This window comes from Castanea sativa, chromosome 1 (genome assembly GCF_040712315.1).
Source record: "Castanea sativa cultivar Marrone di Chiusa Pesio chromosome 1, ASM4071231v1".
In the NCBI taxonomy this organism is placed as follows: Eukaryota; Viridiplantae; Streptophyta; class Magnoliopsida; order Fagales; family Fagaceae; genus Castanea; species Castanea sativa.
In genome coordinates this window covers 58,114,238-58,131,696 of record NC_134013.1, presented here as the reverse complement: position 1 = coordinate 58,131,696, position 17,459 = coordinate 58,114,238, and the positions used below count along the sequence as shown (strand labels likewise).

The 17,459-nt window shown below is 35.1% G+C and overlaps 2 protein-coding genes across 2 annotated transcripts in view; one reads left to right on the top strand and one right to left on the bottom strand.

The window, feature by feature from the left end:
* The window catches only part of LOC142622079 (calcium-transporting ATPase 10, plasma membrane-type), a 102,491-nt gene that overhangs the window by 30,443 nt on the left and 54,589 nt on the right, over positions 1-17,459 (bottom strand). The window contains exons 6-8 of the mRNA XM_075795508.1: positions 7,257-7,318; positions 1,804-1,922; positions 821-989 (exon numbers count right to left, since the gene is read on the bottom strand). Coding sequence (XP_075651623.1) covers positions 821-985 — 165 coding nt within the window. The 5' untranslated portion in view covers positions 986-989; positions 1,804-1,922; positions 7,257-7,318. The remainder of the gene's footprint in view (positions 1-820; positions 990-1,803; positions 1,923-7,256; positions 7,319-17,459) is intronic.
* LOC142630725 (uncharacterized) lies at positions 4,360-5,935 on the top strand. Its single transcript, XM_075804762.1, has 4 exons — positions 4,360-4,539; positions 4,630-4,787; positions 5,170-5,376; positions 5,443-5,935. Exons 1-4 carry the CDS (start codon positions 4,360-4,362, stop codon positions 5,933-5,935), a joined length of 1,038 nt encoding a protein of 345 aa, XP_075660877.1.

Genomic DNA, 17,459 nt, shown 5'->3' with positions numbered 1-17,459 from the left:
CTGGGATTGACACGATTACCATGGCTGTGTTAAGGGATGTATTCATTAATAATTTTTTTGGTGATGGTGGTGGTTTCGATTCCTGAATCTAGTCCTAGGATTGTTTTATGTTTCGGATTCAGAAAGTGGAAAGGGTGTGATATTTTATATATGTTTCGTGCTTAAATAAAAGGGTTTGTTTCTATGTTTTGATTGTATATATGTATGTCTTTCTTATGATTGTATCGATTTGGATGGAGACAGAGCTTCCCTCTTTACTGTTCCCCATCTAAAACCTACATGTTAGGTCTAGAAGTTCAAACTTTGTATAGTATTTTCTTTTCAAAAGTACGTAATTTGATTGTTGGTTATGAATATAGAAGTATGGTTTTGTGTTTGTAACTTCTGTTCCCAAGATTTTTATTTGATCTTTAGTTATAAAAATAGAAATATGGGTTTGTGTAGATATATTGGGCCGACATAAGAGAACTTCACTCAGATTAGCTGATCGATGCATAGCATCCGGTACAACAATCCTCACTGTACTCCTACACCGGCATCAGTTACCGGGTAACCCATCAAGATTACTACTAATACTGATTAATGTTTCCCAAATAAGCATGATATTACAAAAAGTTTATTAAAAACGCTACTATAAACATAAACACACTATTTTTGTTCAGAACTTTCCTAGTGAATCAAATAAACATTGTATTTTGCTAGTTGCATTAATTAGCCTCAAAATTTAGTAACACAAAGCAAATGAAAAAGTGCACAATTCCAATTTCAAATACAAGATTGGCCAAAAATAGAAATAGAGTTGAGAAAAAAAAAAACGTACCCTCCATTTTCTGAGACGAGCTATGGAGGCATTCTTAGTGCTGGTAATATCGAAAGGATTCGAAGACGACTCCTCGTCCTCTTCTTCGCCGCGGCTTCCTCCGCCGGACTCAGCGTCGTTGTTGTTGTTGTGCCGGCGGTACGGCGAGCCCTTAAAGAAACTCATATCACTGTCGCAGGAGAGATGGCACCGTCAGATTTCTCACTTCACTCTCTTCTCACCACTCATGCATCACACTAATCACTTCACTACCACTGATTCACTGTCACTATGCGAAATCGAATCTTCAACAAACAAACAATAAAACTCTCTCTCTCTCTCTCTCTCTCAAATCTGAAATATTTATTTGTTAACCCAGTTTTTCCCTAGCTGTTTTTGCACTTTCTCTATCTTTCTCACTCGCCAAACAGAAAGTTGGGTTCCCAACAAAAGAAAAAAAAGAAAGAAAAAAAAGAAAAAACATTAACCACAGGTGATCCCTTTTTATAGGAACACCTGTCGTTTTCCAAAATATTATATTTATATTCAAAACCAATAAAGCTATGGTCGGTTTGAAATTGCTTATTTTTTCTGGAAAACGCACCAAAGTATTCAACGTTTGGATGCACGTCCACGTCGGGCGTCCAGCGTTTTTGCCTTTTTTTTTTTATTTTTTACCGGCGCTTCTTGTTTCGGCGCCTCTTGTTTCAAGAGAGTGATTAAAGCAAGTGTACACTATTTTTTTATATAAACAGTAATTTATAAATTATTTTTAATAATAAATTTTCACTTTTCTGCAAAATGAACCGTATCTAAACACATATAATAAATAAATAAAGAGTGTGATTTCAAAGGCCGTATCCTCATCTCTCAAAAAAACAAAAAAAAAGAAAGAAAGCTGTACAGACAGTACGATTAAACGATAGCCAAACAAACCCTGAAAGCAGGAATATCCAACACTAAAAGAAAGTATACAGAGAGAATAGTAGTTCACCTAGCCTTACCTGATCGTGTTTGTTTTTCCAAATTTTCTTCCCAGAAAAGAAAAAACCAGTAGGCAAATACCCTTCTACTTCCACCCACTTGACCTTTTCGTCTATTCTTCTTATTCCTCTGCAATTTACTGTTGTAAGCACCAAAAAAAGTTAAAAGGTTATTTATATATTCTGTTTTTACATGTTAAAAGTAAAATTTATTAACAATTACCTTAAGTACTTATGATTTATTTTTTAAAATTTCAAACTTATTTTAAAAAAAATAAAGTTATGTCTCCAAAAAAAATTTGTAATAGTATATGTTTCTAGTAATCAATATTATTATTATATTTATTTCTTATTATTAATGTCACTAAAATAATTCTTATATTTAAATTATTAAAAGTCTTGTATCAAAAAAAAAAAAACTAATTGATATAGGTCTAGTTAACTAATACCCTTAAGACAATTATTACTAAACTGTTTTAGAAAAAATTTAATATTATGGTAAATATATGTCAAAAAAATCAGTTTTTTTTTTCTTTTCATATAAAAAGTGTCTTAAAGCATTTTTAAAAATAAATTCATACTAACAAAAACAAATTTTAAAACAAATTTACACATAGCGTCTTTTTCTTTTGAAAACCCTTAATAGGTGGCTTAGGCCATCCCATTAATAATATCTAACGGCTTTTTGAATTAAAAAGAATTAAAAGGTAATAAAAAAATAAAAAGAGAAAATTATTTTACTTTCTAAGGTTAATTTCTTTTCCCTTACGCAATCAAAGTTATTCTTCTACGAAACTTCCTTTCCTTTTCCTTGTGCGTGTTTAAAAAGGAAAAAAAATACAAAACGCGTTATTCTTTCGTTATCATGTATTGCACACGAAAATGACTAATGGTTATTCGATTCAAATGCGGAAAACGATATTTTCCAAAAATGGGAATGTGGACAGGGCGAAATTTTGGAATCCTGAGAGTCACGGCCAAATTAGTGGAACCAGTAATGACAAGTGTACAGCATGCAATATGCATGATATCTTGATACTATCACCACCACATGGCTTGTGTGTTGCAGAAAAGGCAATGGGGAATGCGTGCTGAGATGGTTTTTTTAAGAAAAAAAAAAAACCAAAAGTCACAAGGAATACTTGGTAAGTATAGCTATCTTGACAGCTGATGCAGATGACATTTGTTAAATTGAAGACTTTAGAGTGTGGAAATTGCAAACGAGTTCAGACTGAAAGGGAGGGTTTCCTTCCTTGGGCATGGAAAAAGATATCAATCATGGTCTACCCAATTTTGCTTTGAATGAGATTAACGGGATTACTACAAATGAATAGTTCACTCGTCAGAGACTTCAGTGCTGTAGAGGATTAAAAAAGCTATTAACCAAATGTATCCTTTAAAATCTCCAAGACCAAATGATATGCCTTCTCTCTTTTATTAGTATTTTTGGCCAGTAGTAGGGGATAGTGTTGTTACGTGTATTTTGAATTTTTTAAATAATGGTACAGCACCTCAAAACTTCCACGATACACATATTGTCCTTATTCCCAAGGTTAAAAGCCCAACTAAGGTTTCAAAATATAGGCTTATTAGTTTATCTAATATGGTTTATAAACTGACTTCCAAGGTGCTTGCTAATAGGCTTAAAACTTTTATCCCCTCACTTATTACTGAAAACCAAAGTGTTTTTCTATCTGAGAGGCTTATTATAGATAATGTACTTATTGCTTTTGAGGTTATGAACAACATCAGTCAAAGAAAAATTGGGAAAACTGGGTCCATGGCCTTAAAACTAGACATGAGTAAAGCTTTTGATATGGTTGAATGGAGTTGTTTAGAAAAAATCATGATAAAAATAGGTTTTCATTCTAGGTGGATTTCTATGGTTATGAGCTGTGTAACTTCTGTTACATACTCTATTCGCATTAATGGTGTCCCTCAAGAGCACATTACCCCAACTAGGAGTTTGCGTCGAGGGGATCCTCTCTCTCCATATATTGTGTTTGTTATGTGCAAAAAGTATTTCATCTTTAATCCACAAATTAGCTGAGATGGGAACTCTTCGAGGTCTTCAGGTTTGCAAACGAAGCCCTCACATCACCCATCTTTTCTTTGCTGATGACAGTTTATTATTCTGTAATGCTACCACTGCTAATTGTGATGAAGTACAAAGATTGCTTATGGTCTATGAAAGGGCAACTGGTCAATAAGTAAATAGACAAAAAAACCTCATTATTTTTCAACCCTAATACTCCAAGAGAGATCCAAGAAGAGGTGAAGCAAAGATTTGGTGCGGATATTATTCGTCAACATGAGAAGTACTTGGGTTTGCCTTCATTAGTTGGCCGAAATAAATGCAATACTTTTCAACAACTTAAGGAAAGAGTAGCTAATAAACTCTCTGGATGGAAAGAGAAGTTTTTATATATGGCTGGCAAAGAGGTACTTATAAAGGTAGTCGTCCAAGCAATACCAACGCATACAATGAGTTGTTTTCTTCTTCCGGAGTCTCTTTGTGATGAACTTAATAGTATGCTGAGCAACTTTTGGTGGAGGCAGAAACATGATGAGCGAAAAATGGTGTGGATGAAATGGAACAAGTTGTGTAGTCCAAAGGCTAAGGGTGACATGGGTTTTAGAGATCTCAAAGCTTTTAATCTTGCTCTCCTAGCAAAGCAAGGATGGAGATTGCAACATGAATCAAACTCTCTCTTCTATCATGTTTTCAAGAGTAAGTATTTCCCTGATACTTCTTTTGTAGATGCGCGAAAGGGTAGACATCCATCCTATGTCTAGCGCAGCATTCTTATAGCCCAGCCTATTATTCGGCAAGGGATGTGTTGGCAGATTGGAAATGGTAAGAAGGTTTGTATTTGGAAGGATAAATGGACTCCATTCCCATCTACATATAGGGTTGTGTCACCTAGAATTCTGCTACCTGAAGATGCAACAGTAGATACTCTTATTGACTTTGACCACAGGTTATGGAGGGCTGATCTTGTAAGGTAATTATTCTTAAATTTTGAAGCTGAAAAAATTCTTAACTATTCCTTTGAGTATTCGTATGCCTCCAGATAAATTAGTTTGGGCTGCCACACCTAATGGTACTTTTACAGTTAAAAGTGCTTATTAGATTGCTATGGAAATGAAAGAGGCAGAGCAAGAAGGAACTTCTAGTAATGCTAGCCAAAGCAGGCTTTGGAAAACTATTTGGTTGGCTGAGGTGCCTAACAAAATTAAAAACTTTGTTTGGCGGGCTTGTCAAAATATTCTACCCGCAAAATCCAACATTTTCTATCGGCATGTGCTCAGTTCAGATGTTTGTGACTAGTGTGGCCAGAGCAGTGAGACGACAAGTCATGTGCTATTATTTTGTGACTTTCCTAGGTCTGTGTGGGATTCTTGTAATCTGTTGGTGGATTGTCATTGGAATTTTGCTGATGTGGTTTGGAGGATAGGTTGTGATGTGGGATCATCAACTACTTGTCTTGCTCAGTTCATGGCAATCGCATGGAATATATGGAGGAATAGAAATGGTATTCGACATGGTGAACAACCAAAGAAAAAGGAAAATATGATCCTCAAAGCGTCCAGGTTTATCTCTGAGTTTCAAGCTGTCTAAGACCCTCCAATACCTTCTGTTTGTTATTCCCGAACTAGTTGGTTACCTCCTCAGCCGGGTGTCTACAAAGTTAATGTGGATGAAGCTGTTTTTAAAAATCTTTCTAGTGCTGGAATGGGTGTTCTTATTCGGGATTATAAGGGTCAAGTTGTGGCAGCTTTAAGCCAACGTGTTTTTGCTCCTTTGGGTTCTCTTGAGGTTGAAGCCAAGGCAATGGAAGCGGCTGTGATTTTTGCAAGAGATGTTGGTATTCAAAATATTATATTTGAGGGAGACTCTTTGCAAGTCTACAACTGTTTACATGGAAGCTCCAAAGCCCCTCCTGCTGTTGCTAATGTTCTTAATGGTATTTTGTTCCATCTTCAATCTTTTTGTTCTTTTGATTTTTCACATATTAGGAGGGAAGGAAACAAGCCTGCCCATATTTTAGCTCAACATGCTAAATTTGTTGATGATTTTGTGGCATGGGTTGAGGAAACCCCCAGTTTCTTAGAAACTGTTATTGCCTCTAATTTACCAGACTCTATATGATTGCTATTAATATTATGCTGTTTTTCCCATAAAAAAAAAGTTGTTTTAAGATAGAACTCTTCAATGAGTTTTCAATATTTTAAAGCTTATTCTTAATATTATTGTACGTATCAAAAATTAACTTGATCAAATTAAAACTGCTAAGTTTCAATTGATTCAAAACTTAACCAATACGTACCACTGTATCATAATCAATCAACAGCTTATCAAATGGACCATATACTCTAGGCGACATGCATACTAAGCCCTAGAGTCCGATCATGCATGCAGTAGTATTGTCACTCCAACCTAGCCAATTCACTACTGTTTCCCATAGACGATGATTTTATACCATTCGCCTATGTTTCTGGCATTTAATCATGTGACCATATGCACCCAAGTTATCAACTTATTATCATATACATTATACAGTGGTGGAATATAGATAGATTGGCATTGGTCATGGTTTTTAAAACCGGACCTTACCGGCCGGTTGAACCAAAAATTGTATGCTGAACCAGTCTAGTAAAAACTATGAAAACTGCCTTTTCAATTAGAAACCGAATCTATTTTTGGTATTTTGATTGTTCTGATTTTCAAAAGTATAGTATTGATCATTATTCACCTTTCAAAACTGATATTTGATGGAAATTGATTTTCATATAAGAGACTAGACTGGATTGCACTCAAAATCATATATGTGGCTGAACAGTGAATACCAAAACCCGTTTGGTCAACGAATTTGGGAAAAATGAATGAGAGCAATTTCATTTATAGCCAAAAAAATTAAGGGTCAGTTTGTTTTCCCATCTCAAACTCACATTTTTTACATTTTAAATAACATTACACACTTTTTCACACACTTTTTCATCCACACTTTTTCAAAAAACAACAAAAATCTCATCTCAAACTACTCTACCAAACACCCTCTAAAACTCTGAAATCTATAGAAAAATAAGCAATCGTGCGTGAATGCTTTGCTTTATTCGGGGTATATTTTCATCTTAAGAAAAAAAAAGTTTAAATTGAAATTTCCTAAACTTAAAATTTTTAATTGAAAGATTCTGATTGTCTAAAAATTTGTAATTATATAACCAAAAAAAAAAAAGCATTTAACTTTAAGCAATAAAAAATAATTAAACAAATACCGGTGGAAATTGAATACAGTAACCCAGAGAGAGGGAGGGAGCAAGTGGGGGAAGAAGCAATATTTCCTTTTGGTCATGTTTTGGTGAAAAGCAAAATCATACTTGGATGATTAATATTCAGACCAGATATATATGGCAACTCACAAACTTTCTAGTGAAATAAAAGTGCATGAAAAGTCCACTGAGATACATACCTTCAGCTTTCAATTGCTGGAATAGATTATCTTGGGTGTTGAAAGAAAAATCACGATTACCCCTGCATCACCAAAAATCGAGCTTATAAGATGCCTCTTCCTCTATCAATCCGACTCCAATATATTTATTTTCTTCTTTAAAATAATCATCAAAAAGATATTTGAAAAGATCCCATATATTGATCCACACTTTAAATGAGATTAAGAATGCGTTTGGATAGGAGGCTGCGTCCACGTCTGGGCAGTTTTTTTTTTTTTTTTTTTTTTTCCACGCGCATGTGTCACTGTTCATTGGCCATGAACAGTGATTTTAGGCCAATGAACAGTACTTTTTGGGATGAACAGTAATTTTACACATTAAAAAATTATTTTTGTACAGTATTTTCAGTTTTCAGTTTTCAGTTTTCAGCAATAAGTTCTATCCAAACGGACTCTAAAAGCTATAAATGAGTGGATTCATCAAACTAATTATTAAATGGGAGAAGATTAGAAGACATATATACATAATACTGCTGATTATTAAGATTACTTTGAGATGAATGCATTTCTTCAACAAAAAAAAGAGGAGAGATGACTGAGATAATTAATCTTCAGTGGGAGATGATTTTTTTTTTTGGGGGGGGGGGGGGGGAAAGTGGAAGATGAAAAGCGTTGCGAAAAAAAAGATGTAGACACGCAATTTTGTGAAAAGAAAAGAGTATACGTTTACCAACAAAAAAAAAAATAGTATAAGTGGAGATTTTGTTAATTGTCTCATTGACAATCTGACATAAATTCATGTGAAAAGCATTACTACTGCTAGTAGTGTTCTACTATTCTTGTCTTCCTGTTCCCCCCCAAAACATTGATGCAGCTTGTAGAGTCTTCGAAACTGTTCGAGCAAACAGTTAAAAGTGACACGTAAATAGATATAGTATGTGTATTTGGTAAAAATTATTTTTGATAATTTATTTTATTTTTGTTACTATTTATGAGCCTCACTACTATTTTTAATACTATTCATAGATCACATTGTATTATTTTAGCTAAATTTTACTTTTATTTACAGTACTTTTAACAAAAAAATTTTAATTTCAGCAAGATAAACGAATACCAAACACACGCTAGAATGTGTTTGGATTCACATTTTACTGCTGCGTTTTCAGTTTTTTTTTTTCCTCTAGCGCGTGAACAGTAACGAATACTGTTCATGCACATGGAGTTACCTTGCAGAGACCAGAAGTACTATTCATGCACTATTCACGCACTGTTCATGAGACCCACAAGCATTTTTTCAACAAAAAAAAAAAAAGAGTCCCACAATACTATTCACACATTTAAAAATTATTTTGCTACAGTGTTTTCAATTTTTAACAATAAGTTCTATCCAAATAGACCCTACAAACATAAATATAAAAAAAAGCATCTAGAATACCCTCACGCATCAAATATGCCACATCGGTACAATTTTAAAGTTAAAAGGGGTTTCCGCTTATGGATATGTGAGATAGCCTTTATAGCTTTGCGCATTAAAAAAATATTTTTCTTCTTCCTTTGTTTCCGTGCCTTGCCTTTATTGTATTCACGCAAAGTATATGCACCAAAAGAGAAGTCACAGTAGTATGTAAAATGGTAAACAGGTGAAGATTTTCTCAAAAAATGGTTTGCCCAGATGAGGTTACTTTGATTACTTTAATTCCCTTTAGAGTTGTACCACAATGAATTTTCTTTACTTGTTGGATGGGTTTGTGCTTTTGAGGTAAAAGATTTGTTTATGAATGAGAAAGTGGGGATTTGATCCTTACATAAATATGTTCTCTTCAAATAAAAAGGGTCGTTTGGTAACGTTGTTCTAATAATGTTATTTGTAATTTTTTAAAATATGCGTGGGTGAAAAAATATATAGAAATATGTGTAATGTTATTTAAAAACTAAAAACATGTATTTAAACACATATACGAAACATCCCCAAAAATGCTATAGAACACGAAATTTTTACTTAAAGATTATCCCACCAAGTCTTGCTGCTTTAGCATTTTAGTGGGCCAAAATGAGATCCAATGCCTAAACTGACATCCTGTATCTTATTAGGGTTTCCCTTGATCATCTTATCGAATAGACAACCCATGGGCTTAATTATTCCCAAGCACACATGCATGCCTCATGCATAAACGTGGTTCTGAAGTGATCAGCTGCATGAACCATAATTTGAATCCAACAATATCCCACAATGGCATGTATATTATGTCAATTCGCCTTTAATAAAGTTTGTTATTGCGATTAGAAAATTGTCCTTCTTTGACATATTTGGTGGCACCCACTTGGCATTTTGTATCTACCATATCCAAGGCGGCTCCACATTGTCAACAGTGTTCATGATGGTTTTCAAACCCGGACCGTTCAATAAACCGTAAAAGAAAGAGGTTCAAGGTTTTTAAGGTCAGACCGAGGTCGAACTGTGATGACATTATAATTAATTTAATAAATTTTTAATATAAATAAATATATTAAATTAGTATAAATAGAAAATTTAACTAAAATAGTCCAATAAAATATAAATATCTATATTTCAAATATATATTTTCATATCAGAACTTTTACAAGACAATAAAAAATATCAAATCCTAAGCAAATTTAAATATAATATCTATTTATTTATTTATATATTGATTAGTTAAACTTGTAATAATAATAATAATAATAATAATAATAATAATAACTTCCCATAAATTTTTTTATTACTCACACTTTGCCATGTGTCAAATTTAGCAAAAAATTGTGTAAAATATTGTGATACTACATTACTCTTAAAGAAATAATGCTAGAGATACAAATTATTTTATAAAAAATTTTACAAACTGCTGATGTGGTTAGTGATTATTGGTAAACAAAAATATGATATTAATGATGAATTTAAATGAAAACTAATAAGAGACTGGTCACATCAACATCTTGTAAAAATATTATAAAATAATTTATACATGGAGCTTTACTCCCTTTAAAAATACTTAAAATATTTAATACACCTACCAATGCATGTCACATCTTGTTGGGCAGTTGAAAATCTAATGGCTGTTGGCATACTTAAATCTAATGGTTGTCGCATCACATCATGTTCATGTTGGCATACTTAAATCTAATGGCTGAAAATGTTTTGCTTTTATTAAAAAATTAGAACCTTTCATCTTTCCAATGTTAGCCACGTGAGCGACTTGGGAATTCCAACTCAAGAGGTGTAACAAAAGAAAGAAAGAAAGAGAACACATAGCAGTAGTATTCAGCGAAAAAGAGGAAACTGCAAAGTGATCTCCATCAACGGAAAAAAGAAAGAGAAGAAGAAAAAAATAAAATAAAAAAGAAGAAGAAGAAGAAGCGGCAGCAGAAGACAAAGGCGTGATCGGTGTTCTTCTTCTCTTTTTTTTTTTTTTGAGGAACTTGTCTTCTTCTTCTCTAGTTCTTTTTTTTTCCCTTACAAATACCTTTGTTCAAGATCTGAAATTAACAGATCTCCTTCTGATATTTGTTCTTCTTCGTGTTCTTTCATTTCTTCTAAATCTGATCATAACTTCATACTGATGTATTGGCCAAAATTCACCGAAAAAGTTGAAATAAAAAGAAACCGTCCGACCCTCAAAAACCGGTCATGATTCTCAAAACCGTACAATCTGACCACGGTTCGCACGAATCCCTGCTTTTTTCCCATAGAGCAGTTCTTGATGCTAAAAAAACCGCAAAATTGAGAGGTTTGCGGTTTTTTCGGTCGGATCGTATGGTCCGGTCTGAGTTTCAAAACTATATCAGGATGTTCATATGAACACCCTGACTTGCAAAAATAAATAAATACATTTACACGGATATTATTTTTTAATTGACTTGTTTTGTTTAACCTAAAAAGAAATATTGAATATGAGATTTCTAAAATTTTAGATTCAACAAAAATAAGAAGAATACTAATGACACAACAAAAAACCACAACAATTTTATAACATTCTTAAATTAGCATGCTAACTCACATATTGGCTCACCACAATCTCAAATTTAATTTTTTTAATGATTTGGCATACCAATTTGGGAATGTTGTGAAATTGTTATGGTTCTTTGTTGTCCATAGTGTTACTCCAAAATTAATATTGGCTCACAAATATAATCCTTAACCCCTTAAAATATATATATATATATATATATATTTATATTTATATTTATATAAAATGAAGCTAAGACAACAATAATAAAAATTAACTCAAATAACAGTAAAAATAGCCCAAACAACAACAAAACTTCTCATATATCAAAGCTCTTAATCAATCAAATTTGTAACTTCTTCAACTCATTCTATAAAAATAATACCCAACTTCATTTTCCTAAAAACAATGTCAGATACTGTGAGTTCTCTTCGGTAGTGCTGGCAGCTTTGCTCTCTAGCGTTGCAATTGCAGCATTGATAATGAAGTTATCATGTTGCGATTTCAAACGTTGAAAACTCTTAAAAGGAAATTGTAAAATTTCATGTAATTGTGTGTTTTTTTCTTGTAATTTTAATATATATTTAAGTTTTTTTTATCAAATTTTATATAATTTAAATTTATTAATGACTACTCTAGAAAAAATTCCTAAATTTGTTTTTGATGCAGTCAGTTCTTTTGATAAAAAATTGGAGTCTCTGTTGATGTGATTTCCACATTCAATCTCGATATACATAGGTTGTAACGACCTAAGGAAAAGCGTTAGCCACATATGCGCTACATCTCAAAAGGACTAGTCACAATTGAGGCTCTTTATAATTGTTAATAAAGCCCAAAACTACTCAATAAATACCCGGTGTGGGACTCATCACACATCCACACACATCACACAATCAATCAAATTGGGGCATCACAATCTCCCACACTTAAATCCCTAACGTCCTCGTTAGGGCTCACTTTGTGGAGTAGTGTCTCCGAGCCCACACGAGGTTACCGGGTCGGCTCTGATATCATATGTAACGACCCAAGGAAAATCGCTAGCCACATCTGTGCTATACCTCAAAATGACTAGTCACAATTGAAGCTCCTTGTAGTTGTTAATAAAGCCCAATTCAACCCAGTAAATACTTGATGTGGGACTCATCACACACCCACTTACATCACACAATCAATCAAATTGGGGTATCACAATCTCCCACACTTAAATCCCTAACGTCCTCGTTAGGGCTCACTTTGTGGAGTAGCGTCTCCGAGCCCACACGAGGTTACTGGGCCGGCTCTAATACCATATGTAACGATCCAAGGAAAAGCATTAGCCACATCTACGCTATACCTCAAAAGAACTAGTCACAGTTGAGGCTTCTTTTAATTATTAATAAAGTCCAGTTCAGCCTAGTAAATACCCGATGTAGGACTCATCATACACCCACACACATCACACAATCAATTAAATTGAGGCATTATAATCTCACCCACTTAAATTCCTAACGTCCTCGTTAGGGCATACTTTGTAGAGTAGTGTCTCCGAACTCACACAGGGTTACCAGGCCGGCTCTGATACCATATGTAACGGCCCAAAGAAAAGCGCTAGCCACATCTGTGCTATACCTCAAAAGGACTAGTCACAATTGAGGCTCCTTGTAGTTGTTAATGAAGCCCAAATCTACCCAGTAAATACCCGATGTGGGACTCATCACACACTCACAAAATCAATCAAATTGGGGCATCACAATAGATGTAACTACCCAAGGAAAAGCGCTAGTCACATCTGCGTTATACCTCAAAAAGACTAGTCACAATTGAAACTCCTTGTAGTTGTTAATAAAATCCAGTTTAACCCGGTAAATATCCAATGTGGGACTCATCACACACCCACACACATCACACAATCAATTAAATTGGGGCATCACAATTTCCCCCACTTAAATCTCTAATATCCTCGTTAGGGCCCATTTTGTGGAGTAGTGTCTCCGAGCCCACACGAGTTACCGGGTCGGCTCTGATACCATATGTAACACCCAAGGAAAAGCGCTAGCCACATCTATGCTATACCTCAAAAGGACTAGTCACAATTAAGGCTCCTTGTAGTTGTTAATGAAGCCCAAATCTACCCAGTAAATACCCGATGTGGGACTCATCACACACCCACACACATCACACAATCAATTAAATTAGGATATCACAATCTCCCCCATTTAAATCCCTAACGTGTTCATTAAGGCCCACTTTGTGGGATAGTGTCTCTGAGCCCACACAGGGTTACCGGGCCGGCTCTGATACCATATGTAATGACCCAAGGAAAAGCGCTAGCCACATCTGCGCTATACCTCAAAAGGACTAATCACAGTTGAGGCTCATTGTAGTTGTTAATAAAGCTCAGATCTACCTAGTAAATACCTGATGTGGGACTCATCATACATTCACACACATCACATAATCAATCAAATTGGGGCATCACATAGGTGGCTTGAAGCCAACTGCGTGTGCAACCCGCTAATTAAGGCAAATGGATATCCGTGGAGAATAGTGTTCACCTTCGCAATCTGGTTCCTATGGAAACACAAGAACAAAGTAGTTATTGAAAACACTACTCTAAACCCAAACCTTAATAAGTCATGTTTGAAGCAAGCCATTGAGTATGCGTACTGTGTAGGAAAATCCTTTAGAACCTAATAGGTGATAAACTCCCAAGTCAAGTGGAATAAACCATTGGAAGGATGGTGTAAGCTAAATTCAAATGGAGCATCGTTTGGAAACCCAAGGAGAGCAAGGGGTCGAGGATTAATTCGGGATTATAGAGGTGCCTGGATCAAAGGGTACATTCGAAACATAGGAATCACTACTAGTGTCATAGCTGAATTTTGGGCTCTGCGAGACAGGCTTCAGCTTGCCTTGCAGATGGGAATAGATTATCTGGAAGTTGAACTTGATGCTAAAGTTGTGGTTGATCTTGTTCTTTCTAATCCAGTCACTAACAGGGATTACTCCTCTCTTTTGAATGATTGTAGGTACCTTCTCAACAGGTTTCAACAAATCAGACTGAATCACACCTTTCGGGAAACGAACAGGGCAGTTGATGGACGAGCGAAGAGGGGATGCATGCAACAAGAAGATTTTGTTATTTTGTTTAACCCCGTGCCCCTGATATTGTAACATTGTTAATGAGGATGCTAATGGTCTCTACTGTGTAAGGCATGTTGCCACTACTATGCCTTTCATGGCTATCTAGTTTTAATGCATGTTCCTTTTAACCAAAAAAAAAAAAAAGATTAGATGATGATGTTGACCTTCAACCAACTTATAATAAGCTTTCTTTAAAGAATTCATGAAACTTCCTAAAACATCTAGGACAAGTATTAATTTATTAAAGATATAAAAGGGGTTCAACATGAAAACAAGACATTGGTATAATAATCTGAATGTCTCTTGTGTGGATAAGATCAAAAGTTTAGAGAACTTGATTTGTTTAGGACAAAATTGGAGAGTTTGTTTAGTGCTAAACTTGATGAAGTACTTAAATCTTAAAAGCCTAATTTTGATAAGTTTGTCTTATAATATATTTGGGTAAGAAAGACCATCTAACACATCAACCTCAAAGTCCCCTACTCCTAAGGAAAAATCTATGTTTGTACTCCCAATTGATAGAAGTGAAAAAATCCCAATTTAGCTAGGATAAACACTTGTAAATGATCAATAAATGAAATTCAAGTTATAAATCCATGTCTAGATCCCCCTTAGCCAGCAAAATAAATTTAAGTTGGTGTCTACCTCTCATCATCATGGTGTTGTTGGGCATATTAGACCAAATTATTTTAAGCTTAGGTCTAAGTTAACTCTCTTTCTAGTTAAATGTTCACCTAGAAAGAAACTGTGGAAGGTAGTAATACTTTCGCTAGGTTCTTGTCAGAGTTGATACAGGGCAACCATAAGATTATACTCTCTTGCACCACCAAATCCAGAATACTAGGAAGTAAGCATATTCCAAACTCCTTCGGGTGTGTTGTATCTATCCACGGGTCGGGCCAGTTCGGTTTTGGACCCAACCGGGACCTAACTCGCCGACATCAGGTGGAGGCAGAGGGACCCAAAATTGACTGCCAATGTCAATCAGTCAAGTCAGCTTCAAGTTCAGGTCAGTTCGGTCTATGGTAAAGTTCACCAGAATTTGCAAAACTTTGTCGGAAGCTGCAAATTTTTAGCCAAAATTTGCAAATTTTTGCTGATATTTGTTATGATTTGGCTAGATCTAGCTAAATCCCACCAAATCTGGTGGAGATCTCGCCAAATTTGGCTTGATCTTACCAGATTTGGCCGGATTTTGTGTATAACTCTAGTCGGGTCGGGTGGCTCAGGTTTTGGAGAAGGAAACCCGTCGATGTTGGTTCTTGAAAACAAAGACCCGTCGCCAACCGACTGGAGCTTCAGTTCAAGCTGGAATCAGGTTGAAGTCGGGCAGTTTGGTCGAGTCTTCGGGCTCCGGTTGGGTCTGGACAGCTGTAGTTATATCCCCCCAAATTCAATGTAAACAACAAGAGTAGAGGTGTTGTAACGCCAAGTGATAATTTGATGGTTGGTGCCTTCCCAATCTTTATGGAAAAAAACAAAGGCATCAATAATTTTACTTCTTTGAGTTCAGGAGCCTTGTGTTGCCCAGTCACATAAAGCCATAACTTATGACTTTTGAGAAAGCTACACATAACTTAAGTCTAGTGAGAGTAGTTGTTGCAATAAAGGACGACTTGAATTAGAAAAGAGATCTCTTGTTATGCCATAAAGAAAGCTCAAGTGCAAAAAAGGATTGTAAAAATGAAATTAGGATGTGAAAATTAGCTAGGAAGCACCTGATTGAAAAAGTCAACCCTGTGTGAAAAGTCAACCCTTTTGGGCAATTGTCATGGTCAAAGTCAACAGGTCAATGAACAAACCAAGTCGATGGGCTAACTGGGTCAGCGAGAGTCTTGTATCTAACGACTGCGATAGACCAGAGAATACAAGAACACTGACAATGGAAGATGTACTAAAGACCCTACTACTCTTGAACACAAGACTTACTTTGATACTATTTAAATTCTTAAAAACTGTGCATTACACTATGTAAAAAAAATACAAGGGACTATTTATTTATGGGTCATTTTAATAGTGTTCTTAGGAAAATTGTTAATAAACCATATTAGGAAAGTTTTGACATCATTTTATAGGAAATATAAAAAATTGTCAACAAAATTAATTACTTCAATATTTTCTTATAAGATGTTTTTAAAAATAGTTCATCAACCCATCCTCTTAGGCTTTCTTATTTATGTAGACGAGATATGTGCGCTTTACAAGCAATATGGTGTAATACAAGAAAACCTAGAACAATAGGCCTAAGCTTGATGGGCTTTTAATTGCTATCAATTTGCTGTGGATGTGTCATATGTGAGCGCATGTTGGGTTTGTTGGCCTTGGGTGGATTTGGGCCATTTGGCCATAGCTGATGGATTGGACTTGTGTGTGGACTATGGAGAGATTAAATTATCAATTGGGTCTATTGTAGAAATTAAAGCAAGATCATATTTTTTTAACAGAAAGCTTTTATTTATTTATTTATTGTTTTTTTTTATAAAAAAATTAGACTTTCCAAACACATCTTTTTTTTTCGAAATAACAATTACTGTTTTCAATTTTAACGTGGCTTACAAAATTGCTTCCAAGACTATAGCGAATAGGCTTAAGCAGGTGTTACCAAATCTAGTTTGTGAGAATTAAAATGTGTTTGTGGCTGAGCTTTTCATTACGGACAATATGCTGGTGGCATCAAAAACCATGTACCATATCAGTCAAAAATGAAAGGGTAAAGAAGCAAAAATGGCTCTGAAGCTCAATATGAGCAAAACATATGACAGGGTGGAATGGAGGTGCCTGGGACAGATTATGCTTAAGTTGGGCTTTACAAAGAGGTGGGTAGCCCTTGTTATGCAATGAATAAGCATTGTAACGTACGCTATTCGCATAAATGGTGTTCCACAAGGTGACATAACACCTTCGAGAGGTCAGATTGATGCACATCCTAAATGTGAATGCTAAGGTCAACGAGTTTATCGAGAAAGAAAATAGAGAGTGAAAAACTTAATTTGTTAGACAGGTCTTTTGTCCCTAGGAGGCAGACTTGGTGCTAAGCATCCCTCTGAGCCTTAGTGATTGTTTGGATAGCGCGTCCGGCGTCCAACATTTTTTTTGTGGGTCCCGTGCACTGTTCACGGGACCCAGAAATACTTTTTTT

Bases quoted from the DNA above. Each gene is read 5' to 3' on its own strand.
- LOC142630725 (XM_075804762.1), top strand. From the start codon at position 4,360: ATGGTGTGGATGAAATGGAACAAGTTGTGTAGTCCAAAGGCTAAGGGT. The intron at 4,540-4,629 runs GTAGATGCGCGA...ATGTGTTGGCAG, and splicing joins ATTTCCCTGATACTTCTTTT to ATTGGAAATGGTAAGAAGGT. The intron at 4,788-5,169 runs GTAATTATTCTT...TGACTTTCCTAG, and splicing joins TGGAGGGCTGATCTTGTAAG to GTCTGTGTGGGATTCTTGTA.